Source organism: Talpa occidentalis, unplaced genomic scaffold (assembly GCF_014898055.3).
Source record: "Talpa occidentalis isolate TD23 unplaced genomic scaffold, MPIMG_talOcc4v2.1 talOcc4.9, whole genome shotgun sequence".
Taxonomy (NCBI): domain Eukaryota; kingdom Metazoa; phylum Chordata; class Mammalia; order Eulipotyphla; family Talpidae; genus Talpa; species Talpa occidentalis.
Genome location: NW_023605305.1, coordinates 116,933,088 through 116,960,734, shown reverse-complemented (window position 1 = coordinate 116,960,734; position 27,647 = coordinate 116,933,088). Strand labels below are relative to the sequence as shown.

Sequence of the window (27,647 nt, the reverse complement as noted above, 5' to 3'; positions counted from 1 at the left end):
GCCACCTGGAAGAGCAACTCGAGATGAGACAGGCAGCCGGGCTGGGCGCCCACCCAGACAGGCCCGTGGCCTCCACGCGGGCAGCTAGAACATGACCTCCTCGCAGCTGCCGTAGTCGCTCTCCACCTGGTCCGAGCCCTCGTAGTCGGGGGGCGCTGGGGGCATGCGGCTGGCGGGCAGCCTGCCCCCCGCCTCGCCGTCAGCGTAGGAGGGCCCAGCCCGGCTGAGGCGCACGCTCACCCCCTTGTAGCCGCCCTCGAGCAGGCAGGGCCCCCCGGCGCCCGGCCGCGGGTGGTAGTAGCTGACGGCCGTGTACTCGCCGGGCCGCGGGGCCAGCAGGTGCTCCCGGGGGCTGGACGGCCGCGGGGGCAGCAGGTCCTCCAGGTTCTGGTTGCTGTAGCGGGGCGGGAGAGGGGCTCGCTTGTTTTCCAGCTCCAGGGGGAAGGGGAAGCCCCCGTAGAGGCCTGGGGGCTCCGGCATCGGGATGGGGGGCTGGTGGCGGTGAGGCGTCGCTTCAGGGGGGGCGTATTCCCAGCGTTCCTTCCTGGAGTAGGTGGGGGGCCAGACCGTGGCTGTGCCTGGGAACCCTGGAGGGACAGAGGGTGGGTGAGATCCCAGCCGGACTCCTGATAGCTGCTCCCCGCCCGCCAGGGCCCGCCCTGCTGACGTAGGGTGGCGGCAGGGAAGGTGACACCCCACACCTCCCTTGGGGCTGCCCGGTCCCCGCTGGCCGCCTGTTGACTGTAGGATACAGACGTGGCTCTGGGCCCACGGGGCTGGGCCACTTAGAGCCCATGCTGGGTCTTCTGGGCCAGTGACCGGTGGCCAGAGGAGGGAAGTGCTTGTGTGATTGCTGGGCCGGCCGGCAAGGCAGCAGGGCAGAGTCCACTGGCCTGTCCTCCATAGGGCTGACCTCAGGATTTGGGGCCTGGGCTGCTGCTTCCTCCCCGGAAAACCCCTTTACCCCCTCCCCTGGCCCCCTGCGCTGTCCACCCTGTGCTGGGACTGGGAGGGGACGCAGTGCTCCGCCACTCACGGGGCCTTGAGGGGACTCTGCCCATGGGGACTGGATGTGCAGGGATGGCGGTGGACAAGCCCCGACGCCTGGCCTCAGGCCACCTTGAGCCCCCCCAAAGGACTCCACCTCGGGCAGTGTCTCGGCCTGGGGCCTTGGCTCACCTGTGTCCTCGCCTGTCCAGGTCCTCTTGATGACAGGTGTGTGGTGGTCGGCGCGGGCGGGCAGCGCCGCGGGAGGGAGCCGGGGTGGGACACTGCAGACCACCGGCCGCTGCTTGGAGCTGGGCCCGAAGGTGACCAGCTCCCCGGGGCCGGCCGCCTTGCCGGGCTCCGCCTGGCCGAGGCCCCCACGCAAGCAGGGGCCCACGGGGTTGAGCTCGACGGCGGGTGCAGCCTGGGTGTCCACACCCACGCTCCTGGCCAGGAGGTCTGGGTCGTCGGCAGCCACGGGCTTGTGGGCCTGGCGGCAGCGGCGACGGCACAACAACAGCCCCACGGTGGCCCCAACGGCAAGCGCGGGCACCAGGGCAAAGAGCAGGGCCTCCTGCAGCCCCCAGTCGCCACTCCTGATGGCCGGGGTGACCAGGCACAGCCCCTCCGCGCAGCCCCTGGCCTCCATCTCACACCTGGGGACAGAGGGGGGTCACTGCCGGTCCCACCTTCCTGGGCCTCGGGGCAGCCCCAGCCTGCGCCCTACAAGGCCAGTGCGGGCCTCTCTGGGGCCAGGCGCGGGGCAGGAGAGAGGTCTCCAGCCCCCTTAGACCCTGGGCCCGTGGCTGTGGTGCCGCCCGAGTGTGGGGCGGGCAGTTGCCCGAGCCGAAGCCAGCGAAGGGCGGGCCCTGCCCCAGGCTCCACGCCCCCACAGAGGCCGCCCTGTGTTCCCCAGGGGAGACCGTACTCACCTGTCCCCAGTGTGGGGGTGAGGGCAGGTGCAGGGGTGGCCCCCGGGGGCGGAGGTGCAGGCCCTGCCTTCAGGGCAGGGTGCCCAGGAGCAGTTCTCCCTCCGCTCGCAGTGCTGCCCGGAGAATTGGGGGGGACAGGAGCATGCGTAGCCTGTGGGGGTGAGAGGAAGTGAAGGGCGGGGGCAGCACCCCCGAGGAGAGCAGCTCTCTGGAGGGGAGGTGCCCTGGAGGCTCCACCCATGCACCCCAGCAGGAGAGGGAGGGGCGTTTAGCACTTGCCCCCACCCCTGGGCTAACACCAGGCACTCTGGCGGGGAGCCCCCTCTCCCTGGGGGCTGGTGGAAGGGCAGCCGGGCCTTACCTGCCCCGGGGGTCTGTGTGCAGCGCCCCCCGTTGAGACAGGGGTTCTGGCTGCAGAGGCCACTGTGTGGGCAGCAGGGGGTCAGGGTGTGGGTCTCCAGCAGGCCTCCCGCCCTCCTCTCGGGGGCCAGCAGCTCCAGCGGCTCCCCATTAATGGCCACAGCATCCAGGCAGCCCTGGAAGCCGTGGGTGATGTGGAGGCGGGCGCCGGGGGGAGCCAGGCCGCCCAGAAGCAGGTCTCGCTGGGGCGCCTGGCCCTGGCAGCTATCGGGGAGCACCAGGGTGGTGCCGGCTGCCCCGTCCACCCGCAGGCGGGTCACGTTGCCAGTCTCCTCTATGTGCACCCAGTGCCACTCCTGGTCGTTCACGCCACGCGGGGAGGACAGGTTGGCGTGGACGCCCCCGGGGCAGTGGTACTCCAGCCGGAGCGCCCCGTCCAGCAGCTGCAAAAGCACGGAGGCATAAGCGCGGCCTGAGCGGCCAGGCCAGAGCCCCCCGTGTCTGCGGGGCGGCACGGCCACATTGTCCAGGCGTGCGTGGAGAGGACTGGCCCTCCTCTGGCCCCTGCTGGCCAGCTCTGCCCCACGGGCATCCGGCCACATCACCTCCACTCGGTGAGGACGCCTGCCAGAGCTGCTGCTGACCAGGACCCCTGCCCTGGGCACCTCCCGTGCTGTCTTGGGTGCCACACCCTCCGGGCCCCGTGTGCCCCTGCGCTGCTCACGGTCTGGGCCTGCGACCCGCCTCCCCGGCTGGCCTGATGACCGGCACGGCCCTTCCCCTGTCCGCAGAGCCGCCGGCCTGGACGGCCTTGCCGCGGCGGGGGGGGCCTGGGGCCCGGTGCACTCGGTGTCCTCAAGGCCCTGCTGCTGGCCTCACCTGAAGGGACACGCTCGAGGTCCCGTTGATGGACAGGACGACGGCCCGGGGCTGCAGGGTCCTCAGCCGCAAGCGCACGTGCCAGGGCTGTGCCCCTGCGAGGCGGTACCGCCCGAAGCTCTGCCCACTGAACCTCGCGGCCGTGCCTGTGGGCAGCCGGGCGTCACCTTGAGCCGGGCGCTGGGCCTCCAGCCTGGCCACTGGCAGCCGGGCGGGGACCAGCTGCCCCGCGGCCGTCCCGGGTCAGGAGTGAGCTCGGCCCGCGCGGGAGAGGCGGCCCCAGACTCGAGCCCCTCGGCTCCCGCGACGCTGGGCCTCCCCCCTCCGGGATCGGTCCGGCTGCGAACCCCCGAGTCGGCGTATGGGGCCCGGGGGCCGGGGAGCACCCTGGGGACCCGGGAGAGGACAGCGAGGAGGGGGCACCGAGGAGGGGACAAAGGCCGGGGAGGGCAGAGCGGAGGGCGCGGGTCAGCAGCCCCGTCCCCTCCAGGAGGCCGGGAAGGCGCCGGGGCGGGGAGCCACGTGTCCCGCCTGGCGCCGGCCCCGCCCCAGCCAGGCCCCGCCCAGGCCCCGCCCCTCCGGCCCCGCCCCAGCTATGCCCCGCCCCTTCCCGGCCCCGCCCCAGCCGTGCCCCGCCCTGGCCCCTTCCCAGCCCCGCCCCAGCTATGCCCCGCCCCTTCCCGGCCCCGCCCCTTCCCGACCCCGCCCTCAGCTATGCCCCGCCCCGGCTGTGCCCCACTCTGGCCCCGCCCTTTCTTGCCCCGCCCCAGCCTGGCCCCGCCCCCGGCCATGCCCCGCCCCTCGCCGGCCCCGCCCCTCACCGTTGCAGGCGCAGCTCCGGCGCAGGCGGTGTCTCGGGGTCAGGATGCTGAGCCGCGCGGTGCTGTAGGTGGACCCCGGGGCCGGGTCCAGTTCCACCGCGTGCCGGCAGGCGTGGTCCTGGCAGCTGGGCCCCGGGCAGGGCACCACGGGCACGGCCGCGCGCATCTGAATGCCCACCGCCTGCTCCAGCTCCCGGGCCGAGCGGGCGAGGGTGGCCGCCAGCTCCTGCAGCTCCGAGAAGTTTCCAGAGCGCCCCTCAAAGACCAGGAGCAGGTCCACCCCCGCCGCGGCCTCCGCTGGCTGGAGGCTGGCCAGGTGGATGTGGCCGCGCCGGGCGCCCAGCTGGCGGCCGAGGAAGCGCTGCAGGTTCCGCCAGTGGTCACTCACCAGCTCCTCGGGGCCGAGCTGGCCGAAGCCCAGCCACAGGGCGCGCCGCAGGGCCTCCTCGCCCGCCCGCCACACGTGCACCTGGACACCCGCGGAGGCCGCGAAGGTGCCGTCGCTGACCGAGACGTTGAAGGCGTAGTGGCCGCAGGGCAGGCCCCGGGCTGCCAGGATGGTGCCGTCGGCCGCGCCCACCGAGAAGCGCCCGTCCAGGGCCCCGCCCGCGAGGGCGAAGGTCAGCGTGTCCTGGGGGTCTCGGTCTGTGGCGTGAATCTTCCCCACCAGGCCGCCTGGGAACTCCCCCTGCCCCACAGTGATGAAGACCTCCAGGGGGAGGGCGGAGGGCGGGTAGCGGCTCTGCTCGGCCACGAGGACGCTGACGGCCGTGGAGGACGAGAGTGGGGGCGCGCCGCTGTCCCACACCTGTGGGCATGTTGGGCTCTGCGTGACCACTGGGCCCGGCAGCGGGGCCCGGGAAGGCCGGCAGCGGCCGCAGGGGTGAGGGCCGGCGAGCTGCACCGCGGCCTCCTCCGTCCCGAGGGGCCTTCCCAGGTGCCTGCCCCCCACCCCCCCTCCCAGGGCTGCCTCGCCCGAGCCCCCCGCACCTCGATCTGGAGTTGATACCGGTCCCGCACCGCCTTGCTCAGCCCTGCCGCGGTCACCAGCCAGCCGTCCGGGGTCACCCGGAAGGCAGCACCGTCATTCCCTTGGGTGATTCGGAATGAGTAGGGGGGCCCGTTCTCTGGGGAGTCGGGGTCACTGAGGATCAGCTGCAGGACTTTGCTGCCGGTGGGGGAGTTCTCCTGGGGCCAGACCAACAGGGCGTCAGGGAGCAGGACGGGACCCTCCGTCCCAAATGAGTCCTCCGCACCCGCCGCTGCCAGGCCAGGCCGTGGACCTCAGCCGTCGTCTGCCCCCACCCGTCCGTCCTCCCGCCTGCCCGCCCCTCCGTCTGCCGGCCTCCAGTTAGCGGTCCGCGTGTTCCTTCGTTCGCTCACTCATTCACTGTGCCCCTGAGCGAGCTGTCCCTTATCTGTCCGGCAGAGCCCTCTGAGGGCAGGGCCGGGCCTTAGACACAGGCCCATGGGGGCCGGAGCGGCCTTCGGGTCGGGTCACCGGCAGCGGGTGACTGGCCATGGGTCCACAGCTGCTGGCTCACGTGTGTGAACTAGTCAGCACCTGGGGCCCCCCTGGGAGTTCTGGGCCACCTAGGGTCAGCTGAGCACCCACGGAGGCCTCCTGCTTAGAAGACCCACGGCGGTCAGGCCGCCCACAGGCGGTGAGGCCGCCCGCTGGCCCTGCCTGGCGCCCTCCTGGGGGGCGGTGTCCCCTGTGGTCTCAGCATCACAGTCTCATGGACAGACAAGCTGGTGGCTTTGGAAACAGACGTTTCTCTTCCTTCGTACAAACACTGATCTTGTCCAGCTGGGCCGGGGCGGCAGCATCTGCGAAAAGCGTGCGCTGTCCGGGAAGGGCTGGGCTGTGCCCGGGCGGCGGTCGCGACGGTCTGCGTCCCAGGCCAGTTGTTGGCTGAGGGGCGGTCATGTGCTCCCGTGCCGGCCGCAGGGAAGTCCACCAGGCAAAGGCCCTGCACAACCTTCTTCTGTGATACCCGTGGGCTGTGCAGGAGTGGAGCCCTTGCTGGCCTCTGCGCTGGGCTGGACGGGGGCGTGGTGCCGGAGCGCTGTAGCCGCGAGGCAGCCACGAGGTGGGACGCCCGCCGGAGCGCGGTGTCACCTTCCTGCTCAAACAGCTGTGCTGGGAGGGCGTCTCCCACTCGGGCCTTTCGTGAGGCGGGGGAGGAAGTCCTCATCGCGTACGGGACCCTCAGTCAGGCCTGCCGCTTGCAGCCAAAACATGGAAATGACCAAAGCGGGTGGCGTGACCTGGCCAGCGCCGAGCAGGACGCACAGCTCTGCCCGCCTGCCCACAGCCTCACCTCCCTGCCCCTCTGGTCACAGCGCCCGAGGTCCTCTCCAAGCCCTGTCTACAAACCACTGGGGTAGAAAGAGCTGAGGATCTGGAGACTTCGGGAGGCAAAGCCAGGCTTGCCACCTGCTGGCCGTGGCCCGGTTCTGCGCCTCCACTGTGGTCTGCGAGCCGGGAGGCCCCAGCCTGAGGCTAAGCCCCCTGCACACCCGCCTCGGCAGGGCAGGCTGACGGCCGCGGGGACACCGTCCAGGGCACGGGCAGGCCGGGGGACCGAGGGCGGGGGAGCCCTCCGGGAGGGGCCGGGGCAGGTGCTGGCCGCCTACCTGGACAGAGGTGCTGTAGTTGAGCTGGAAGAACCTGGGCGGGTTGTCGTTGACGTCCACCACCTGGATGGCCACGTCCGCATCCTCGTGCAGGGGCGGCTGCCCGCTGTCGGTGGCTCGGAGCCGCAGGGAGTAGCTCGAAATCTAGAGCCGGACCCAGCGGTCAGCAGAGCCCTCCCTCCCACCTGTCCCTGCCGCTGCCGCCGCTGCCTCCCAGGCAGTGGTGAGGAACGGCGGGGAAGGTCCGCACCCTGCCCCTCCCGCCTCCGGCCCCACGGGCCATGGAGAGGGCGGGGCTGAGACGAGGCCTGGGGAAGTGAGGCCGGTCCTGGCCTCGGGGCTGGGGAGCCCTGCTGCTCACCTGCTCCCAGTCCAGGGCCCTGGCCACCCGGAGCTCCCCCTTCTCGGGGTGGATGGCGAAGTGGCCCAGCTGGTTGCCGCCCACGAGGCTGTAGGTGATGGCGCTGTTCAGGGGCCCGTCCTCGTCCGTCGCGGACACCTGCCACAGGTGGGCGGGGATGGAGGCGGGGCCGGGGGCCTGGGCCGGGCATGGGGGTGTCTAATTGGGGCCCACTACGATGCGCTCGCTGCGGGCGCAGGGCACAGTGGCCGTGCTGCCTGGGGGGCGGGACGGGCTGGGGCCTGTGGGGCGGGGCTCGGGGTGCAGGGCCACCGCGGGCGGCGAGGGAGGGCCGCGGCGGCCGGCCTCAGCCTGCTCTGCGACCTGTTGGGGCGCACAGGTCTCCTGTCCCTGCCCTGAGCTGCCCCTGGGGCGCCCGCGCCCAGCCCTGCCGAGAGGGAGTTGGCCGCGGCAGCTGGTGACACCCGGAGCGGCTGGCCGGGGCCCGGGGGTGGCCCGGGGCTCGCCGCCGCCCTCACCGTGAGTACCAGCTCCCCCGCCGCGGCGCTCTCCAGCACCCGCGCGCTGTACGCGGCCCGGGGGAACCGCGGCCGGTGCTCGTTCACGTCCGTGATGTTGACCACGAGCGTGGCCACGTCGCTGAGGGCGGAGGCGCCCTTCCGGCTGCACTCGATGGACAGGAAGTACGTGGGGCTTGTCTCGAAGTCCAGGCTCCTGTTCACGTACAGGACCCCTGGGAGGCCAGAGGCGAGGGGGGCAGTGAGGGAACCGGGGCGGAGGTGGCCGACGGAGGGCGGGAACCCCTGGACAGGCTTGTGGGAGAAGGACCTGCCCCCACGTCCTCCGTCCCGGCTCGCGATTCCGTCCGTGATCATCCCCTTCCCCTCCCCCTCCCCCGCCACCCTCCCCCCTCCCCCGTCCCCTCCCCTCCCCCGTCCCTGTGTGCAGGGCAGGACTGCGGGCGCCGTCTCACCTGTGTGGGTGTCCAGGCGGAAGCTGCCCTGCTCGTTCCCGCTGACCAGGCGGTAGGCGGCCCTCTGGGCGGCCGGGCGGGTGAGGGTGGACAGCTGCAGGACCTCGGTGCCGCGCTGGGCGTCCTCGGGCAGCTGCACGCTGTGCTCGGGGCTCAGGAACGCGGGCAGGTAGTCGTCCAGGCCCACCACGGACACCGTCACCGTGCCCAGCGTGGACAGTGGGATGGGGGTGCCCAGGTCAGAGGCCCGCACGGTCAGCTCCAGGGCAGCCTGCGGCCCAGCCTGCAGCGACTTCTCCAGCCGGATCACGCCCGTGGTGGCCTCGATGGAGAAGCGGCCCTCGGCGGAGTCCGTCAGAGAGTAGACCACCTGGGCGTTGGCGCCTGTGGGGACAGCGTGTGACCCCGCGGCCGGGCCCTGTGACCAGCAGTGGGCCCAGGAGGCCCAGAGCAGCCGGCAGGGCGGTGTGCGCGGGCTGACTGGGGCTGAGTCTCGGGCGGGGGTAGGGCTGAGGCCTCGTGGAAAGACATCTACAAACCCGTGCAGTCCTCTTGCGGTGCCCTGGGGGAGTCCAGGCTTTACCTGTGGCTTTACCTGCCCCACTCCCGGTAGCGACCCACAGGGCTCTGATCTGCACTGTGGTCCTGGAACCAGGCCTGGACCGGCTCGGGCACGAGTCAGGCTGTGGGGTCCCGCACCCCTACAGCACTCAGCAGAGAGGCCCCAGCGCGCAGCACGGCCCGGCCCAGGTTGCTCTCCTGGCGCCTGTCGCCAGGTCAGTAATGGGCGCGAGAGCAGCCCCAGGGAGAGTGGATGCCCTGGTGGCACTGGCTGCAGCCAGAGCTGAGCTCTGCTGTCCAGCCAGGCCTGAGCTGGGCTCCCGTGAGTGTCGTCCCAAGACGGGCTCACCGGCCAGGGACACGCATGGGGGACGCACCCGAGGCAGGGCGCTGACCGCCGCTCGGGGAGTTTGCGTAAACTGCACACACTCCGTAAACCCTTCGGCCTCAGGACAGGCAGCTGTGTGGGGGCATGTGGGGCATTGGGTGGGGACTCGGGTGCCCGTGAACCGGCTCCCCTAGGAGGAGCTGGGGCGCAACGACCCCGGGCAGCTGGGCCCTCTGCCCAGAGAAGGGAGTGTGGGCTGGAGCAGTCGCTCCCCAGCCCCGAGTGGCTGTCCCCCAAGGGGCAGGGCCGGCCCTGGCAGTGTCCATGGTGGGAGTCTCAGGGAAGGGCTGCCTGGGCAGCAGGGTGCCTGCCTCGGGAGTGGACGGTTCTGAGCACGGATCCCTCACCCCAGCACCTACTCCCCCAAGCCGCACCTCCTCAAGCCAGAAGTCAAGCCTCAGGGAGCCCTCAGCCTTCTGCGTGTCCAGGGAGCAGGCCCGGCCGCCTGCAGCAGCCTGGCCGCCTTGTGGGGGCCTGTCTACCCCAGCAGCAGCCGCCAAGCCATGAGGTCTGAGCCAGGGATGCAGGGCGGCTGGCACGGGCGGACTGCGGGGCAGCGGGGCCGACGCAGACATAGCCCGTCCCCGTGGCAGGGGGACAGCGGCCCGTGGCAGGCATTCCCAGCTGCGTCCACATTGAAGGAGAACTTGACCCCGTCACTGGACAGGAAATTGGCCCCGGATGCCACAGGCTTGGCGGGGCTGGGGCCAGCCCCTTCCTGTGTGACCTGGCCGACGGAGCCCACTGGCGTGTCCCGGGTGCTGGCCGCTGGCCACCCCGCACATGCCGAGGCTGGGTCTCAGAGCAGCGCGGGACAGTCCCCCTCAGTTGTGGCCGGGGCCTCCGTCGCGGCACCAGCTCCCGGCTGTGTGGGGGTCCACCTGCCGCCCGCCCCGTGCCGAGGCCCCGCTCACCTTGGTCAGGGTCGCGGGCCAGCACCACGGCCACGGGCGTCTTGACGGTGGCGTTGTGGAAGACGGCCACAGTGCAGTGGCCGGGGAAGAAGTGGGGCGGGTTGTCGTTGACGTCCTCCACCCGCAGGTGCACGTCTGCCTGGCACGACCGGCCGCCCCCGTCCGTTGCCTTGGCAACCAGGCTGTACGCATCCTCCCGCTCGCGGTCCAGGGCCATGAGTGTGGTCAGCTCCCCTGGCCAGGGAAGCACGGCAGTGAGCTCTCCCTGGGCACCGGCCCCGTGCGAGCCGCCCCCTCGACGTGGCGTCAGATGCGGCATCACCGCACCCCTCTGTGCAGCCCCCCCCCCCCGTCAATGTGCTGGTGCAGCCCAGAGAGGTGGGCCGCCCAGCGCGGGCACCCCGGGGGAGGGCAGCACCCCCTCTTTCCCGTGGCGAGTACCCCGCGGCTGAGCTGCCCCGGCCCGCCTCTAGCACCTGGCACCCCGGCGGGCACCGGCCCTGAGGCCCGGCTGGCCCCACATCACCCGCCGACGGGCAGGCGGCCCACCTGTGTGCGGGTCCATCTGGAAGGCGTCGGCCCCGGGGCCGTGCAGGGAGAAGGTGATCTGGGCGTTGGTGTCCGAGTCCGCGTCCGTGGCGGAGACTTTCAGGATGAAGCGTCCCGGGGGGGCGTCTTCTCTGATGCTGCCCGTGTAGAGGAGCTGGCAGGGGACAGGCCGCGGCGCTGAGGGCAGGGAGGGGCAGGGGACCGCGGGGCGGCGAGCGGCAGGGACGGGGCTGTGGGCGCTGGGGTGGCGGACGCTGGCCATGAAGACTGGGGGCGGGAAAGGGCGGCCCCCCAGGGCACCAAGGGCCTCTCTGGGGGTTCTGGGCTCCCGGCACAGGGGGGCCTGACGGGGTGGTCAGGCCGACCCCTCACCCTTCTGGTGCCCCAGCAGGTTCATCCCAGCCGCGTCCCGGGAGCCCTCACTGTCTGCTCAGGCCTGGACCCCGGACCGCACAAGCCCCCCGCCGGGACCTCCCGGGGGCCTGCACAGGCCGAGGCTGGTGCGTCTGGGAACCGGCTGTCCCGCCGCTGCTGGCCATGGCTGTGGGCCCGGGCGGGGCGGGTACGCCTGGGCCCTGGGGTGCTTGTGGGCTGTTGGCAGCCCCCGGAAGGCAGGAGGCTTGGTCCTGGCCCCCCCACCGGATGGAGGTCCCTCGCCAGGGTGGGCGGCTGAGGGGTGGGGAGGAGGGCGTGGCCGCCCTCACCCCCCAGGGCTGCCCTGCTGACGACACCCAGGGTGTCCCCCCGGACGCTGTGGGCTCTGCCCTTGCTCCCTGGCAGCCCCCCTCGCCTCGGCTGCTCGTGTGGTCTCAGTGTGGACGGCAGTGTGGATGGGCATGTGGACTGTGTCCACGTGGACGTGTGTGAGGGTGACGTGTGCACATGTGTGAGGTGCGTGGTGAGGGCGGGTGACACTGGGTGTGCACACGTGTGTGCTCGCATTTCCAGAGACCTGCGTGTGTGGTCAGCGTGCGCTCACGTGGCCGTGCCGGCTTGGTGTGGACTTGGGCTGTGCTCATTTGAGACGTTGTCAAGTCAGGCCGAGTTTCAGTGTGTCTGAGATCTCTGTCCCAAGGTCGTGAACCCCAAGAGTTAAAAACGCCTTCCTGTGTTCAGAAAGTGTATGTGGCCCAAAGCAAAGCCACGAGGCTGCGAAGCACCTCAGGGACACAGCCCTGCTCACCCCACCGGACACATGTCCCCCGGACACGCACCCCCAGGGGAAGAGTGGGCTGGGCTGTGTGAGGCCCCCCAAGAATGTCCCCCAGCCCATGTCGTGCTCACATGACCTGGGGGGTCCGTGCCAGACGGCCCCCAGCTCTCATGGGCTGGGTAGGGGTCTCTGGTGCACTGAACAGTGACTAGTGCCCCCCAGGGGAGCGGCCAGACCCTGCGCTGAGCCTTAGGCCGGAGAGGTCTCTTCTGCGCTGCCTGAGAGGTGGACTCGGCGGGGCGGGAACCATGGACCGCGGTTCTAGAGAGCGTGGTGACACCCCGCGGGCAGCCAAGTTGCTGGCCAGAGTGACCCCTGCGGCCCCGGCTCCTCCCCCCGCGGCCTCACCTGGGCGCACTGCGGGCTGTTGTCGTTGACGTCCAGCACGAAGACCTCCACGAGGGTGGAGGCCTGGAACTTGCCGTCCGAGGCCGTGACGCTGAGAAGGTACTTGGCCGTGTGCTCGCGGTCCAGCGCCGTCCTGGAGAAGACCTTCCACTCGTCTCCAACGCGGTCGATGCCGAAGTGGCCCAGGGGGTCGCCCTCTACAAGGACAGGATGGAGCTTCCAGGAGCCAAGCGCCAGGAGCTGGCAGCTGCCCGCCCGACTCCAGCATGGCGGAAGGCCCCCGGGCCCCCGTGCGGGAGACCCGCCGCTCGACCCAGCCCCCGCGTGGCCGGGACTTCTGCCCTGGCTTCGAGGGCCCCTGTCCAGGGCGCCGCCCTGTGAGGAGCTCCAGCCAGCGTCAGGCAGGGTGAGGGGGAGCGAGGGGCACCGACAGTCCCCAGCTGCACCGCCTGGTGTCCAGGGTCTGCTCTGCAGCAAGGGCCACTCGCATGCTGAGGGGTCGCAGGGAGGACAGCCTCAGGGGCACCAGCTGCCCATGCTGGACGCCTAGACGCCAGACGTGGCGGGAGGCACCCTCAGAGAGTGGAGCCCGACGCAGCCACCACGAGAGCTGTGCTTGCTGACGCTGCGGGGGCCACCGGCCCGAGGCCTCTGCCCTGCTCCAGCCCTGACGGGACCTGCTTACAGGGCCTCGAAGGCGGCGGAAGCTCCTGCTGCCCACCCTCCACTGGAGGAGGGACCGGGAAGGGGCCCGGCCAGCACAGATCCTCTCGGCCACTGGTGGTGGTTTGGCCGCTGGGCAGGGTGGCCATGGCCGGCTTGCAGTCCACTGAGGAACGCAGTGGCCAGGTGTGGCTCTGCCCGCCTGAGAGGGCCAGGCATGCCCCGCCCGCCTGCTCTCCCGTGTTCAGGGGGGATCGGCTTGGGGGTCCCATCTGCCCGGGGCCCCATGCGGCATGAGGCCCACGGAGGCCACCATCTGCCCACGCCCGCAGCAGGCCATCTCTGGACAGAGGTTGGGGCGTCCTCGTCTGAGCTGACCGTGAGCGGACAGTGTCTCTGCCAGCCCACCCGCGCGCTCAGCGTGACCCCCGTTACCTAGAGTAACTGGAGACCCTCATGGCCAAGCACCTCCCGGTTTACCGGGGCTGCCAGGGCTTCGGCCCCAGCGAGAGCCGCCTGCCCTGCGAGGGGAGGGAGGAGGCCGGCGGCTCCCCCCGGGCCAGCAGGGTCTGGCTCTGAGGGCCGCGCCCAGGTCACACTCCCGGGGAGTGGCGGAGCCAGGGCCAGCCCCAGGCCCTCTCCTGGCCTCGCGCCCTCCGGCTCCGCCCCACAGCGGCCGTTCACCTGTGATGTAGCAGGTGACCTGCCGGTTCTGCTCAGCGACGTCGGCGTCCAGGGTCCGCAGACTGGCCACGGGCTCCCCGGGGTCGCCGTTCTCCACCACAGACCCCCGGTGGTCTTCGGAGGTGAACCGCGGGGGGTTGTCATTCTCGTCCGTCACGGTGACCTCCACCAGGACCTGGGAGGACAGCTGGACAGCCTGGCCGTGGTCGTGGGCCACCACGTAGAAGCGGTAGGTCCGGCGGGCCTCGCAGTCCAGCTCGCGGAGGGTGGTGATCCAGCCTGTCTCTGCGTCGATGGCAAAGAGCCCGTCGGCGTCGCTGCCAGGGCCAGCGGGCAGCCTGTAGCCCACCCGGCCGTCATCGCCGGTGTCCTGGTCGTTGGCGGTCACTTGGATGACCGAGGTGCCCACGGGCATGTTCTCCGCGAGGATGGCCCTGTAGGGGTCGGCCTCAAACGCCGGCCTGTTGTCGTTGACGTCCCTCACCTGGATGCTGACGGAGACCAGGGAGGCCAAGTAGGTGCCGTTGTGGGGCCGGAGGGCCATCAGGTCCATCTGGTACCACTTGGTGGACTCGTAGTCCAAGGCCTTCTTCACCTTCAGGAGCCCCGAGCTCCGGTCCAAGGAGAAGATGCCGTCCCGGTTGCTCTCGGGCGTGGTGCCCGGCACCAGGCTGTAGATGACCGGGTCAGGGGCGGCCGGGTCGGGGGCGGCCAGCGCCCGCACGGAGCCGAGCTCGGCGCCCTCGGGCAGGTCCTCGGGGGCGGAGAAGGTGTACAGGGGCTCCGAGAACCTGGGCAGGGGCGCCTCCCGGGGCACGACCTGCAGCCGCAGCCGCAGCAGCGAGTCCCAGTGCGGGGGGCCCCCGTCCTGCGCCTTGATCTTCAGGTCCAGGGCCCGGTGCTCCAGCCCCGCCAGGCTCTCCTTCACCCGGACCACCCCCGTGGTCGGGCTGACCCCCACGACCTCCGGGTCCGGGCCACCCGCGGAGTCCACCGAGTAGGTGACGTCGGCGTTGCGGCCCTCGTCGGCGTCGTGGGCCAGCACCTGGATGACCGGGAAGCCCCTGCCCGCGTCGGCGGGCACCGACACGGTGTACTCGGCCGCCCGGAACTGGGGCCGGTTGTCGTTCTCGTCGGTGAGGATGATGTTCACGGTGCAGAAGCCCGCCCGGCCGCCCCCGTCCCGGGCCATGACCTTGATGGCGATGACCCTCTCCGTGGCGTTCTCCCGGTCCAGCTTGTGCCGCGTGGCCACCCGGCCCCCGGGGCTGATGGTGAACTTCTCGCCGGCGAGCTTGTTGATGATGGTGTAGTGGACAGCGCCGAAGGGGCCGCTGTCCCTGTCCGTGGCCAGCAGCTCGATCACCTGGGTGCCCACGGCTGCGTTCTCCGCCAGCTCGGCCTCGTACACGCGCTGCGGGAACTCCGGGCTGTGCCTGTTGGCGTGCGTGGTGTTGATGTACACGGGCACCGAGGCCCGGAAGACCCCGTCCGAGGCGCCCACCCTCAGGCTGTAGGAGGCGTCCAGAGGCTTGTGGCAGGGGCTGACCATGGAGATGATTCCCGACGAGCTGTTGATGGAGAAGTGCCGGTCCCGGTTGCCGGACAGGATCAGGTACTCCAGGCGGGCGGCGTCCCCGCTGTCGGGGTCCAGAGCCTGGACCTTGAGGACCAGGTGGCCGCAGGTGGCCAGCTCGCTGACGCTGGCCTCGTACTGCGCTTGCCTGAACACGGGGGGGTTGTCGTTGACGTCGGACACGCTGACCTCCACCAGGGTCTCCCCAGTGAGCGGGGGGTCACCGCCGTCCACTGCCCTGACCTTCACGTCGAAGTGCTGCCGGGTCTCATAGTCCAGCTCCTGAACGGTGGACATCTCCCCAGTGTCCCTGTCGATGTGGAAGAAACTGGACGCGTCGGAGCCATCCTCCACGATCTGGTAGGACACGTCGCGGTTCCTCCCCGAGTCACGGTCCGAGGCCAGCAGCCGGATGACCGGCGTGTGGGCGGGCAGGCCCTCGGGCACGGCCGCGGCATGGACACGCTGGGGGAAGGTGGGCGCGTTGTCGTTCACGTCCGCCAGCTGCACCTCCACCACGGCCTCCGAGAACGCGCCCAGCGCCGTGTCCGTGGCCCTCACCGTGAGCATGTGCCTGGGCTCCGACTCGTAGTCCAGCGGGCCTGCGACGGTCAGCACGCCGGTCCGGAAGTCCACGGCGATGCCGGCCGGGGTCGTGGTCTCCGCCAAGTTGTAGATGAGCCGGTGGCCCTCGGGGCTGCGGGCCTGCGCGTGGAGCACCGGGGTGCGGGGCGGCGCGTCCTCGGGCACGCGCACGCGGTAGGCCGGGCTCTGGAACAGCGGGCGCGAGCCGTTGCGCACGACCAGCAGCACCTCTGCCGTGGCCTGCAGGGCGGGGGTGCCCCCATCCCGCGCCAGCACCCGCAGCCGGTACTCATTGGGCGCCTGCTCGTCCAGGGGCTTCCGGAGAGAGATGTCCCCAAGGTAGGGGTCCAGCCGGAAGTAGGGGTGGTCCTCCACGAAAGCGTAGGTGACCACGCCGTTGGGCCCCGTGTCCCGGTCGGTGGCAGACACCTGCAGCAGCACGTCGCCCGGCTCCGTGCCGTCGGGGACCGCGGCAGCGTAGGGCAGGTGCTGGAACTCGGGGCAGTGGTCGTTGGCGTCCTGCACGGACACGCACACCAGTGCCCGGGCCACCCGCGGGGGCGAGCGGTCGTCCCTGACCTCCACGGCCAGCACGTGCGTGTCCTGCTGCTCCCGGTCGAGGGCCAGGCCGCGCGTCTGCAGCACACCCGCCGTCGGCACCATCCGGAACAGGTCCGTGCCGTTGAGCAGCGCGAAGGCCAGGGTGTCGTTGGGAAGGCGGCCCCACACGCCCAGCGTCGCCAGGGTCCCCACGGTCCGCGCGTCCTCCTGCACCGCCGCCCGGTAGACGCTGCGGTCGAAGCGCAGGCTGGAGTTTGGGGCGGGCGTGACGGTCACCCTCAGCAGGGCGCTGTCCTGGTGCGGGCCGTCTGAGGCCTCGAGGGTCAGCTCGCGGCCGCGGCCCAGGAGGGCGGGCCACAGCACGGACACGCGCCCCGTGCGGGGGTGCACGGCCAGCGCCCCGTCAGCGTTGCCAGCCCGCACGCTGTAGGTGACCTCCGAGTCGGGGTCGCGGGCCTGCACGGTCAGCAGCTCCATGCCCGGGTGCGCGGGCCCCAGCACCGCCGCCTTGTACAGCCGCTGTGCGAACCGGGGCGGGGCATCATTCACGTCCGCAACCTGCACCAACACCCAGGCGGGTGCGGGTGCCAGCAGCGCAGGGCGGCCCTGGTCCTGCACATGGACCCTGAACCGGAAGGAGGGCGTGGTCTCGTGGTCCAGCGCGCCCACGCTGCTCAGGGTGCCCATGCTGGGGTCCACCCGGAAGGCCCTGGCGGCCTCAGGCTCCAGGATGCGGTAGGCCAGCAGGGCGTTGGCGTCGCGGTCCCCGTCCCGTGCGCGGAGCACCAGCGGGCCATGGCCGCCCTCGCCGGCCACCAGGCTGCCCGCGGGCACCGCCTCGCTGACGCGGCCCACGAAGGCCGGCTGCAGGAACTCGGGCGCGTGGTCGTTCTCGTCCAGGATGGACACCAGGACCGAGACGTCCGCCGACGCGCCCGCCAGGCTGCTGCCGCGGATTTTCAGCTGGTAGGACGAGACCGCCTCGTGGTCCAGCACCCCGCGGGTGCAGATGAGGCCGGAGTACGTGTTCATGGAGAAGACGCCGTCCTTGTTGCCCTCCCTCAGCTCGTAGGTGACCCCAGAGGGGCTGGCGGCCGTGACACGCAGGATCGGGGAGCCCGGCGGGATGGACTCCGGGATCTCCACAAAGTACTCGGCTTCCGAGAAGGTGGGGGCGCTGCTGTCCGAGGGGTGGACGTCAATGACCACGGTGGCCAGGTCATGCTTCGGCGGGGAGCCCCCATCTTCTGCCCTCACCGTCAGCGTGTACTGGCCCTGCTCGGGCTTCCGGGCCAGGGTGACCGTGCCCAGGAGGGCATCAAAGTCAAAGAGACCGTCGCTGTTCCCTGGAGCAAAGACAAGATGGACAACAGTCACCGCACCCCAGAGGTAACCACTGCACCCACCTGGCCCCCGGAGCTGGTTGGCAGAACCCTGCACGGGCTGTTCCCAGCTAGGCCTCCAGTCCCGGCATCAGCCTCTGAGGCCCCAAGGGGACATGCCCCTTGCCCTGCGGTCAGCGCCCTTGCAGGAAGGGCTTCTGCCCCACAGAGCCCCTCGTGGTCCTGAGACACAGGGGGGACGCGGCAGGTGGGGCCCCAGCTGGCCCCCGGCGGTCAGCCCCCGCTGGGACTTCAACCCCGCTGCGTGAACATGCCTCCCCGGCCCAGGCGATAGCGGTGCGTGGACCTGCCAGGCGGAACGTTCTAGACGGATCATCTGCCTGCTCTGAGAGCCGGGCCCCTGAACCCTCGGGCCCCAGCGGTTTCCCACACGCGCTCGCCCTGCCGCACTCAGGCCGGGCCTCACCTTTGAGGAGGGTGTAGTGGACCTCGCCGCCAGCTCCCTGGTCCCCGTCCGCGGCGCGGACCTGCAGCAGCTCGGTGCCGGGGGCCGCGTCAGCCGGGGCGCTGGCCACGTAGCGCGGCTGGGTGAAGCGGGGCGGGTGGTAGTTGGCGGGCCCCACGAGGACGGTCACCCACACGAAGTTCCTCTTGGGGGGCATCTCCTGGTCTCGGACCTGTGGCCGGGCACAGTGGGGGCAGGGTCAGCGCAGCCTGGCGGGCGTCGCCCATGCGTGATAGCGCCGCAGCAGGGACCCCCGCAGGGGCCTGTGCCAGGGCTGGCCGGCAGGAACCCGCGGTCACTCCTGGCCTCGGGTGGGGCCGCCGAGCGGGGCTGGGGGCGGACGGGGCTCGTGGCCAAATGTGCTCCCGCCTGGGCCTGACGAGACCCTCCACGCTCCTTTGCCCTTTTAATAGGCTCGCCCCTCCGTGCCCGTTAGGCTGCGCTGTACGAGCGGCTAGTTCCGCTTTCAGGGACAGGCGGGCACAAGCCTCAGGGCGGCGTTCCCAAGCCCGCCGCAGCGATGCGCACTCGCGGGCTGAGGCGCTGTGCTGGGCTGGGCCTGGCCAGGAGACGAGGTCGGGTCAGTGGTGTGGGGCCCGCGCCTTCCTGGGCCCAAGAGGACACGTGCCCTCAGAGCCCCGCACCCCGCACCCGTCCCACAGGAGACCCTGGTGGTGCGGGGACCCCAGCGGGGCGGAGCTATCGTGGGGCCTGAGGTGGGAGGACACAGGACCCGAGGGGTGGGGGGCAGCTCAGCCAGGACATGTGCTGTGCCCTGCATCCCCTCGGGGGGCCCCCGCGCTGGCCCGGGGTGGGGCGTCTCTGACACGTGGAGACGGAGCAGGAGAGCCCGGAGGTGGTGTTTGGGGGGCGTCTAGGATTGCAGCCCCTGCCTCGCGCCAGGCACCTGGGGCCACCTCTACAGGGCGGAACAGCCAGCCAGGGTGGGTCCCGGCTCTTCAGGGGCCCCGGAGCTCAGCCGCGTGCCCCCGCCCAGCCGTGTCCCTCACTCACCATCACTGTTAGCGTGTGCTGGGAGGGCCCTGGGCCCAGGTCCAGCTTGCCCACAGTGACCAGCACGCCGCTGCCCGGATCCAGCTGGAAGAGGCTGGTGCTGCCTGGGTCCTGGCTGCCCTGGATGGTGTAGACGAGGCCCCTGCCTTGGTCCGGGTCGGTGGCCTGGACCTGCAGGAGCTCCACGCCGGGCGGCGTGTCCTGGGGGACACTGACCTCGTAGTGGGCCTTCAGGAACTGGGGGCGGTGGCGGTTCACGTTGGCGATCATGGTGACGTGGACCTGGGGGGCGGGTGGGGGGGGGCTCGTGAGTCTGTGCCCCACCCCGTCGGGCAGCCACGCTCGGGGGCTGGTGGCTTCACAAGCTCGAGGGGCTCAGACGAGGCTCTCAGGCAGGGCCGCGTCTGCCGGGCTCCGCGCCAAAGGTTTGTCCACAGAACTCTGCGTTGAGCCCCCACGAGATTCTGCCTGAAACCGGGCCCCTCAGGGTGCCCCCCGCCGCCCTCCCCAGGCAGCCTGGGGCCACCTCGGCTGGACTCCAGACCAGCCCCTGCTGCAGCCCCGCAGGGGACGGCCCCGCGGCCCCAGAAGCAGAGAGGCCCCAGGGAGACGGGTCTCAGCTCCGCGCCACACCGGCGTTCTCCGAGGCCTCGCCCCACCGGGCCGCCTCCCCCCCTCCCCACGCGGGGTCCCCTGGCCCTGACCTGGGTGGCGATGGCCTGGGACCCGTCCGTCACCTCCACGGTCAGGTTGTAGCTGGACCGCCTCCTGGCGTCGAGCGGCCTGGCAATGAGGATGCTGCCCGTGGTCTTCTCGACGTCAAAGTCCATGTCGTGGTCCCCACCTGGGGGCACCGGTGGTCAGGGGGCAGGCCCGGGGGCCTGGCCGTCAGCGGGTGGGGGTGCAGGGACTGTCTTTTGGGGAAGAGCCGGGGGTGGCTCCGGGGCCGTTAGGGCGTGTGGGGTGGGCACAGGCCAGGCTCGTCCTGGCGGGTGGGTGTCCAGGTCACGGTGAGCCGAGCGCTGGGCAGGGGTGGGTGGCTACAGGAACCCCCAGGGAAGGGTGATCCCTGTTGGAAGCTGTGAGATCCCAAAGCGGGCTGAGCGGCAGCCCCAAGGGCGAGCTGGGCAACACCGGCGGGCAGCCTGAGGGGTGGGGAGCAGCAAGGGGAGGTGGGGACAGCGGCCGCCCCGGCGCCAGGAGTTTGTGTCTCCAGATGTTCTGAGGGCACCGGGCACCCACTTCGCAGCAGGAGGACCGGCCCGGCAGGTTCACAGGGTGGAGAACCGGGGCTGCAAGGGCGCCAGAGGTCGCAGCTGGCGGGCGCTTCTGTCCCCGAGCTGGGCAGGGCGGCCCGGAGCAGACTCGGCCTGGAGGCCCGCTGTGCATGCGCGAGCTGGTACATGTGTGCGCTAGCAGGTGTGTGCAGACACGTGTGCATGCAGTACCTTGTGCAGACACGTGTGTGTGCTGTATGTGTGCACAGTACTATGTGCAGACACACGCGTGTGTGTGCAGGTACGTGTGTGCGTGCATGCACATGGACGAGCAGCAGCTTGCTCGGGGCCATCAGAGGCCCAGGGGCCGGCCCTAGCTGCTGTCAGGAACACGCCTCCCAGGAGCGCAGCGGCCAGGACGCCCGTGCGGGAGTAGCGGCCCGGGCTTTAGGGACAGCGTGGCCAGCTCCGCGCTGCGTGTCACACCCGGCGGAAGGGGAAGGGCAGATGGGGCTTCCTCCCCCACCACCTCCCAGGCGCTTGGGAAACCAAGGCACCGACTGGCCCTGGCGGGTCCCCAGCGCGGAAGGTGCTGGCCTCGGCCCCAGCGCCCGGGGGTGGCAGGGGGAGCCCCGAGGGCGAGGTTGTGGGAGCTGGGCGGGTCACGGGCCAGGCCCCCACCTGTGATGCTGAACCAGCAGAGGCCGGGGCGGCCCTCGACGCCGAGGACCCCCACCATGTGGGTCACGGGGTCCGTCTCCATGACCGTGAAGCTGTAGTGGGGCTCGTCGAAGGCCAGCGGGACAGAGGAGGGCTGGGGCCGGGGCGCCCACTCCACGTGCAGCCGGACGCTGGCCGAGAGCGCGGGCTGCCCACCGTCTGTGGCCTTGATCTGAAGAGAGGTGGAGCGGAAGCTGCTGGGCCGGAGCGGCCAGGTGAGGGTCGGCGCACCCTGAGGCCAAGGGTCACCAGCCCACGCTGGTCCCGCCAGCCGAGCACCGTGGGTCTCTCAGGGCCTCCCTCTTGTGGGGTCTGGCCTGGCAGGGCCCGCTGTCCCCTAATGGAAGCCCGGGCTGGCCTGCATGGGAGGCACTGGCCGTCCCTGTCTGCCGCCCTGACTGCTGGCCCCGGGCCCCTCCCGCAGGAGAACAGTCCTACCCGCCCCACAGCCCATACGGCCAGGGCCCGGCGCGGGAGGGCCTGTCAGGGCCACACGGGGGCAGGACGCCAGGCTGAGCCTGATTCGGAGCAGCCTCCCCCGCCAAAATCCGCGTCTGACACAGACTGCCGTCTGGGGAGACCCCCGGGCCCCCCAAGAAAGGCCCAGAGTTCTGACCCTCTGGCCAGAGTTGGGCTTCCGGCTTCCTGGGTACAAGTGGGGGAGGCGCTCGAGCCTGGTGGGCGCTGCCCTCCCCCCTCCCCACCACCTCCCGTCCCCACAGACCCCCGCGGCGCCCGCACCGTGAGGATGTTGTACTCGCCGGCCCTGAAGGTGCCCGTGGCCGACACCAGGCCCGTGGCCGGGTCAATGCCAAAGGCCCCCTCGCCGCCCTCCTCGATGCTGTAGGTCACTGCGCCGTTGAGGCCCGCGTCGGCGTCCGCGGCCACCAGCCGGTACACGGGCCCCGGCGCGCCCTCGGGGAGGCGCACGCTGAACAGCTTGTGGGGGAAGGCCGGGGCGTTGTCGTTGACGTCCAGGACGCACACCACCACGCGGGACACCGACCGCAGCGGGGGCTCCCCGTGGTCCAGCACGGCCACCTGCGAGCAGACGGGCGTGACTCGGGCGCCCCCGCCCGGACGCCCCAGAAACGGCCCACCTGGCCCCGGCGCCACTCACCTCCAGGATGTGCTCGTCCTTCACCTCGCGGTCCAGCCGCCGGGCCGTGGTCAGCAGACCTGGGGGAGCCGGGAGCTCGGAGTGAGCAGGGCGCCCAGGGCCACCCCGTGGCGGGGAAGGGGACGTCTGCTCCCTGAGGGCTTCTCCTGGGCGCTGGGGCATCGGAGCCTGAGCGGAAGCCCTGGGGCAGCTCATCGCACTGCCCGGTGCAGAGCTAAGGGCCTCGCAAGGCGGACGTCGCTGCCTCAGCCGCATCTGGGCTCGGCGGAGACCGGGGGTGCGGGACGCCACGGTGCATCGCGCATTTTTCCCGGCTCGCGAGGCCCTACTGTGCGCCAGGCGCTGGAGAAAGGAAACGCACCAGGATGCTTCCTGGACAGCTGGTGGGGTCTAGTGAAGGGCAGGATGGTCACAAATAGACGTCCCGGGACAGCCTTGAGACGGGGGGGGGGGGGGGCCGGGGGAGGATGTGACACAGCAGGAGCTCTGTGGGGGTGCCGGCCGGGGTTCCACAGCGGAGGCTCCCCCGGCAGGGAGGAGACTCAGGTGGGGCCAGTGTGTGTGCAAAGGCCCCGTGCCGGGCTGCAGGCGAGGGAAGCCGAGAGGGCGGTCAGTGGGCAGCCCCGGGGCGCAGTCAGGCGCAGGGGAAGAGGCAGGGGAGGCCTGAGGGGCGGTGGGGCCGGCCGTGCGACTCGTTGTTCTATCTGAAGCTCCCGCGGTTGGAGCCAGGCCTGGGAGCGGCCGGACATCGACAGCCTGGCCTCCCGCCCGCCCTGACTTGGCCTGTGCCCCCCGGGACCCCACGGGTTCCTCTTTCCCCGTTAGACTTTGTAACAGGCAGCACCGCACCGGCCCTTCGGACCCCGCGCCTTGTTCAAGTGCAGGCTGTGGTCCCTGCATGTCCCCCACCCCGTTCTGATGCTGCAGGCCCGGTTGAGCCCGACACAGGTTCTGTGCGGTCCAGGGGCGCTGGCCATGCTGTCCACTCTGAGAGGCGGCGGGTGGCGACGCCCTGCTCCGGCCTTACCTGTGAGCGGGTGGAGAGCAAAGAGCCCCTGCTGGTTCCCGCCGGTGATGTTGAAGGTCAGCTTCCCCTGGGAGCTGGGGTCGGCGTCCTCGGCGTCCAGCTGGAGCACCGAGGTGTGCGGGGGGGCGTCCTCTGGCACACAGGGGTAGAACACGGGCCTGGACATGCGGGGCGGGCTGTCGTTGACGTCCGTGACCTCGATGTAGACCTCGGTGACCGCCGAGAGGGGCTGGGAGCCCCTGTCCACCGCCAGCACGGTCAGCCAGTAGCAGGACGCCGCTTCTCGGTCCAGCGCGGCCAGGGTGTGGATCATGCCTGGGGACGCCGCACAGCCAGAGCGTTAGGGCGGGGCCGGCCCGTGTCCTTCGGGGGCCTCCACACCAGCCTGCCCTGAGCCTGGAGCCGCCGGCCGGGCGGTTCTCAACCCCCATCGCAGGGCCCAACACCAGGGGTGCCGGTCAGTCACATCTGCCCGTCTGAGCTTTTTTATGCCGCAGAAGAGGAGGAGCCAGTCGGGAGGGCAGGCTGGCACCGCAGGTCCCCGTCCCTCTGCGGCCCAGACACTCGCTGCCCGCTGGCGTGAGGGAGCGGCCGGGGCTCCGTCCCTCGCACAGGCAGGCTTCGGAATGAACGTCTCCTGCTCTCTGCTCTGGAGGCAGCAGAACGGGCAGCGACGGCACGCGAGGTGCAAAGGGGAAGGGAGTGGACGGCGGCCAGGCTCGGCGGCGTCTCTGGGGAGGGGGCGCAGCGGAGGCTCCGGCCCGTGTGGGCGCCGTGGGGGGCGTCACCTTGACAGCCGTGTCGGGCCGCCGTGCGTGTGCACACGGGTGGGGTGGCGGCCGGCCCCGCTCTCCGCGCACACTTCTCCGCCCGCACGGGGCGAGCTCGTGCTGCCACAGCAGGCCGGACGCTGCCTGTCTCCGCCTCTGTGGCTGCAGCCCGCACCTGAGGGGCGACCCGCCTTCCCGGCCTTCCCCCGGCATCACGGCCCCTACCTGTGTCCTGGTCGATGCCAAAGGCCGTGAGGCCGGAGCCGGCGCGCAGCCAGTACCGCACCTCCCCGTCCACGCCGCTGTCCTCGTCCTGGGCCGGCACGGCCAGCACCGGGGTCCCCGCCGGGCTGTTCTCCTGCACCTGGCCCTGGTGCACGAAGGCGCTGAAGCGGGGCGGGTGGAGGTTCTCGTTCACGTCCAGGACCGTCACCTCCACGTGGCAGAGCGTCCTGCGGGGCAGCGGCCACCCGCCGTCGCTGGCCCAGAGGCTGAGGTTGTACGCGGCGCGCCTCTCGAAGTCCAGCTCCCGCTCCAGGCTCAGCGCGCCGGTGGCCGGCTCCACGCGGAAGGTTCCGTGGGCGTCATCCAGCAGTGTGAAGCGCACGTCTCCCGCTGCCCCCAGGTCGGGGTCTGCGGCGTCCAGAAAGGTCAGGACCGTCCCCGGCGGCAGGTCCTCGGGGGCCTTGAGGCGGCTGAGCTCTGGGATGCACTGGGGGGAGTTGTCGTTAGCGTCCTCCAGCGTGACCGTCAGGTCGGCAATGGCGAAGAGCTGGGGGCCGTCCTGCGGCTGGTCCCGGGCCTCCACCTGGAGCACGTGCTGCGGCTCCGACTCCCGGTCCAGGCGCCCGCTGACCACCAGCTCCCCGGTGAGGGGGTGGAGGGAGAACGTCTCGGTGGGGCTGAGCAGGCTGTAGCGCACCCGCCCGTTGCCCTCGGAGTCTGCGTCTCTGGCTTTCAGCTCCGCGACAGTGGCTCCCACCCCCGTGTCCTCCGGGATGGTCAGCTGGTAGCCGCCGGGCGGGAACCTGGGGGCGTTGTCGTTCCAGTCTCTCACGTTCACGGTCAGCAGCCTCCAGCAGGCCTTCTGGGGCGTGCCCAGGTCGGACGCGGTCACGTTGAGCACGTAGGAGCGGGTGACCTCGTAGTCCAGAGGGGCCGCCACCGTCAGCAGCCCTGACTCCAGCCCGATGTCGAAGCGGCCTTCTTCGTTGCCGTCCGCGATCACGTAGACCAGGTGGCCGCTGGCGCCCGCGTCGGGGTCGGAGGCCGCCAGGCGGGCCAGGGACGTGTGCAGGGGGGCGCGCTCCAGGACGTCGATGGACAGCGGGGAGCGGTCCGCAAACTGGGGGGTGTGGCGGTTGACCTGGTAGGCGCTCAAGGGCGGGATGTCCTCCTGGTCATCCGGCTGCGGGCCCCCAAGCCCCACCGCGTGGAGGACGGCCCTGGTGAAGAGCGCCAGTGCGCCTGTCTGCTGGCAGGTCACGGGCTCCTCCTGCCCGGCGTCCTGCACCACAGCCACGCTCAGCAGGGTGGGCGGGGCCCGGTGCACCCCGTCCCAGGCCGTCACCCTCAGGGAGTAGTTGGCGGGTCGCCGAGACGCCTGATGCGGAAGCGGGCGTTTGAGGGAGACCACCCCGGAGAGCGGGTGGAGGTCGAAGAGCCCCAGCTCGTTGCCCCCCACAAGCTCGTACCTCAGGTTCTGCAGCTCGTCCACGTCTATGGCCGACAGGGTGGCCAGTGGCTTCCCCACCGGCCAGTCCTGGTGGATGGACCCCGTGCAGTTAACGGCCTCAAACATGGGGCTGTTGTCATTCAGGTTCCTGAGCCTCAGTGAGACAGACACCTCCTTTTCCTGGCGAAACGGGGACCCCCAGTCGGACGCCCGGACGCGGAAGGTGTAGATTCTCTGCATGAGCTCGTAGTCCATGGGCGCGGAGGTGGCGATGACCCCCAGGTCAGGGTCGATGGAAAAGGGCACAGGCCTGGGGCCAGCGATGGCAAAGCTGATGTGGCCGTTGTCCCCGAGGTCCAGGTCCGTGGCGGCCACCGTCAAGACGCTGGTGCCGGGAGGGACGTTCTCGTCGAAGGCGGCCTCGTAGGAAGGCCTGCTGAAGACGGGGGCGTGGTCGTTGCAGTCCACCAGGTCCACGGCCACTGTGGCGGTGGCCAGACCCGGGTCGGTTCTGATGAGGAGCTGGTGCTGGGCGTGGGCCCGGATGTCCAGGCGCTTGGTGGTGGACACCAGCCCAGTGTCGGCGTCAAGTCTGAAGCCCGCGCTCTCGGGGCTGGGCTGCAGCAGGTAGCGCAGGCCGGGGGGCGCGTGGCTGACCCTCACCAAGGCCACGCGGCTGCCGGGCGGGGAGCACTCGCTCAGCCGCACCTGATACGCCGCCTGCTCGAAGGTGAGGGGCGCCAGCGTCCAGGGGGGCAGGTGAAAGGCCCTGACCTGGGAGGGGGGCTGGCCGCCGCCGCGGGCCTGGAGGCTGAGGTTGAACCCGTGCGGGTGCTCCAGCCAGTCGATGTCCCTGGTGGCCACCAGCCGGAACTCACCGCGCCGGGTGTAGGAGGACCTGACGGCCCTGAAGAGCCGCCCGGGGTCCCCGTCCACGATGTCCAGGGCGTCCACGTGGGCGCCCGAGCCGTTGACGTCTACCATGACGGTGGCGTAAGTGGCCTCCTCGCTGCCACCCAGCGGGGCCACCCGCACCGAGACAATGGCCGGTGGCCGCCGGGGGGCCGGCTCCACATGGATGAGCAGCGGGGCCAGGCTGCCTGCCCTGGCGCCCTCAGAGGGCTTCCTCGTGCGGTCCACAGCCAGCACCTGCAGCTCATGCCTGCCCCGCCACGTGGCGTTGAGCCTCCTGGCCACGGTGACCACGCCGCTGGTGGGGTGCAGGGCGAAGGCCTCGGGCCGGGCGCGCCAGGCGTAGTAGAAGGCGGCGTTCTGGCCTAGGTCAGCGTCGGTGGCCGTCACCCTGCAGATGGGCGTCCGGGGCGGCGTGTCCTCGGAGATGGTGACCCGGTACGAGGGCGGGGAGAAGAGCGGCTTCAGGTCGTTCTGGTCCAGCACGCGGACCCGCACCCGGGCCAGGGCGTCCTGCGGCTGGGTGCCCTCCGTGGCCTGCACCACCAGGTCGTAGCTGTCCTGCACCTCCCGGTTCAGCAGGGCCGCGCTGCTGCTCCGGGTCCGGATGCGCAGGAGGCAGAAGTCGCCCAGCACCTGCTCCTCCGCCTTGAACACGCCGGCCGCGTCCCCCGCCACGATGCGGAAGCGCACGGCCCAGCCGGCCGCCCCCAGGCGCACGCCCATCCTCGCCAGGCTCTGCACGTAGGTCCTGGGGGCCGAGTTCTCGTAGATGGTGGCATTGTAGACGGGGTGCGTGAAGCCCCAGGCCAAGGGGGGGCCCGGCCCTTCCAGGGGCTGCTCGCAGGCGGCGGCGTGGAGGCAGAGCACGGCAAAGCCCAGGAAGGCGACAACCATGATGGGGAGCTCCAGAGCCCTGGGGGGGGAGAGAATGAGGAGCAGGCTGCCTCAAGTGGGGGCTGGCCAGTGTGCGAGGGGGGTGCCCCACAGTGCGTGGAGGGGCCGGGGAGCCCTGGCCGGAGCTTGTTGGGCTGCTGGGAATGGGGGCGACCACCCTGAGACCTGGGGCTGTCCACCTCTCTCCCCCAACCTGCCCACCGGCTCTTCTCGGGTCAAAATGGAGCTGTGCAGGGGCCCAGCGTGGGTGGGGTGGGGCGGGGGCAGCTGGGCTGCGGACGCCTCGGGCTGGGCCGTGCCGCCCGCCTGCGGGACCAGCTGCCAGCGGCCAGCGGTGCCAGCATTCCTGGAGCGGGCAGGCCGACCGGTTCTCCCGGCCGTCTTCAAAGGCGAGGCCGAGGTTCGCTGCCAGGGCAGGGAGGGGGCTTGTGCGGCTTCCGAGAGCCGGGGAG

At 71.4% G+C, this 27,647-nt stretch overlaps 1 protein-coding gene across 1 annotated transcript; it reads right to left on the bottom strand.

Moving 5' to 3' along the window:
* Positions 1–27,201, bottom strand: FAT2 (FAT atypical cadherin 2). Its single transcript, XM_037500550.1, has 23 exons — positions 23,937–27,201; positions 22,942–23,256; positions 21,915–21,973; positions 21,536–21,835; positions 20,756–20,966; positions 19,562–19,701; positions 18,858–19,139; positions 17,805–18,015; positions 13,274–17,341; positions 11,927–12,123; positions 10,366–10,519; positions 9,817–10,050; positions 7,954–8,337; positions 7,499–7,713; positions 6,981–7,118; positions 6,620–6,763; positions 4,970–5,167; positions 3,980–4,787; positions 3,159–3,304; positions 2,281–2,722; positions 1,920–2,070; positions 1,180–1,643; positions 1–587 (listed from the first exon to the last, which is right to left on the bottom strand). The coding sequence occupies exons 1-23, from the start codon at positions 27,193–27,195 to the stop codon at positions 85–87; spliced, it is 13,023 nt and encodes a 4,340-aa protein (XP_037356447.1). The 5' UTR covers positions 27,196–27,201; the 3' UTR covers positions 1–84.
* Between the last annotated feature and the right edge of the window lie 446 nt (positions 27,202–27,647).

Bases quoted from the DNA above. Each gene is read 5' to 3' on its own strand.
- FAT2 (XM_037500550.1), bottom strand. From the start codon at position 27,195: ATGGTTGTCGCCTTCCTGGGCTTTGCCGTGCTCTGCCTCCACGCCGCC. The intron at 19,702-20,755 runs GTGGGGGCCTGG...CGGTGCCCCCAG, and splicing joins CTGCTGGTTCAGCATCACAG to GTGGGGACCACGACATGGAC. The intron at 10,051-10,365 runs GTGGGCCGCCTG...TTCCCTGGCCAG, and splicing joins CCAGATGGACCCGCACACAG to GGGAGCTGACCACACTCATG.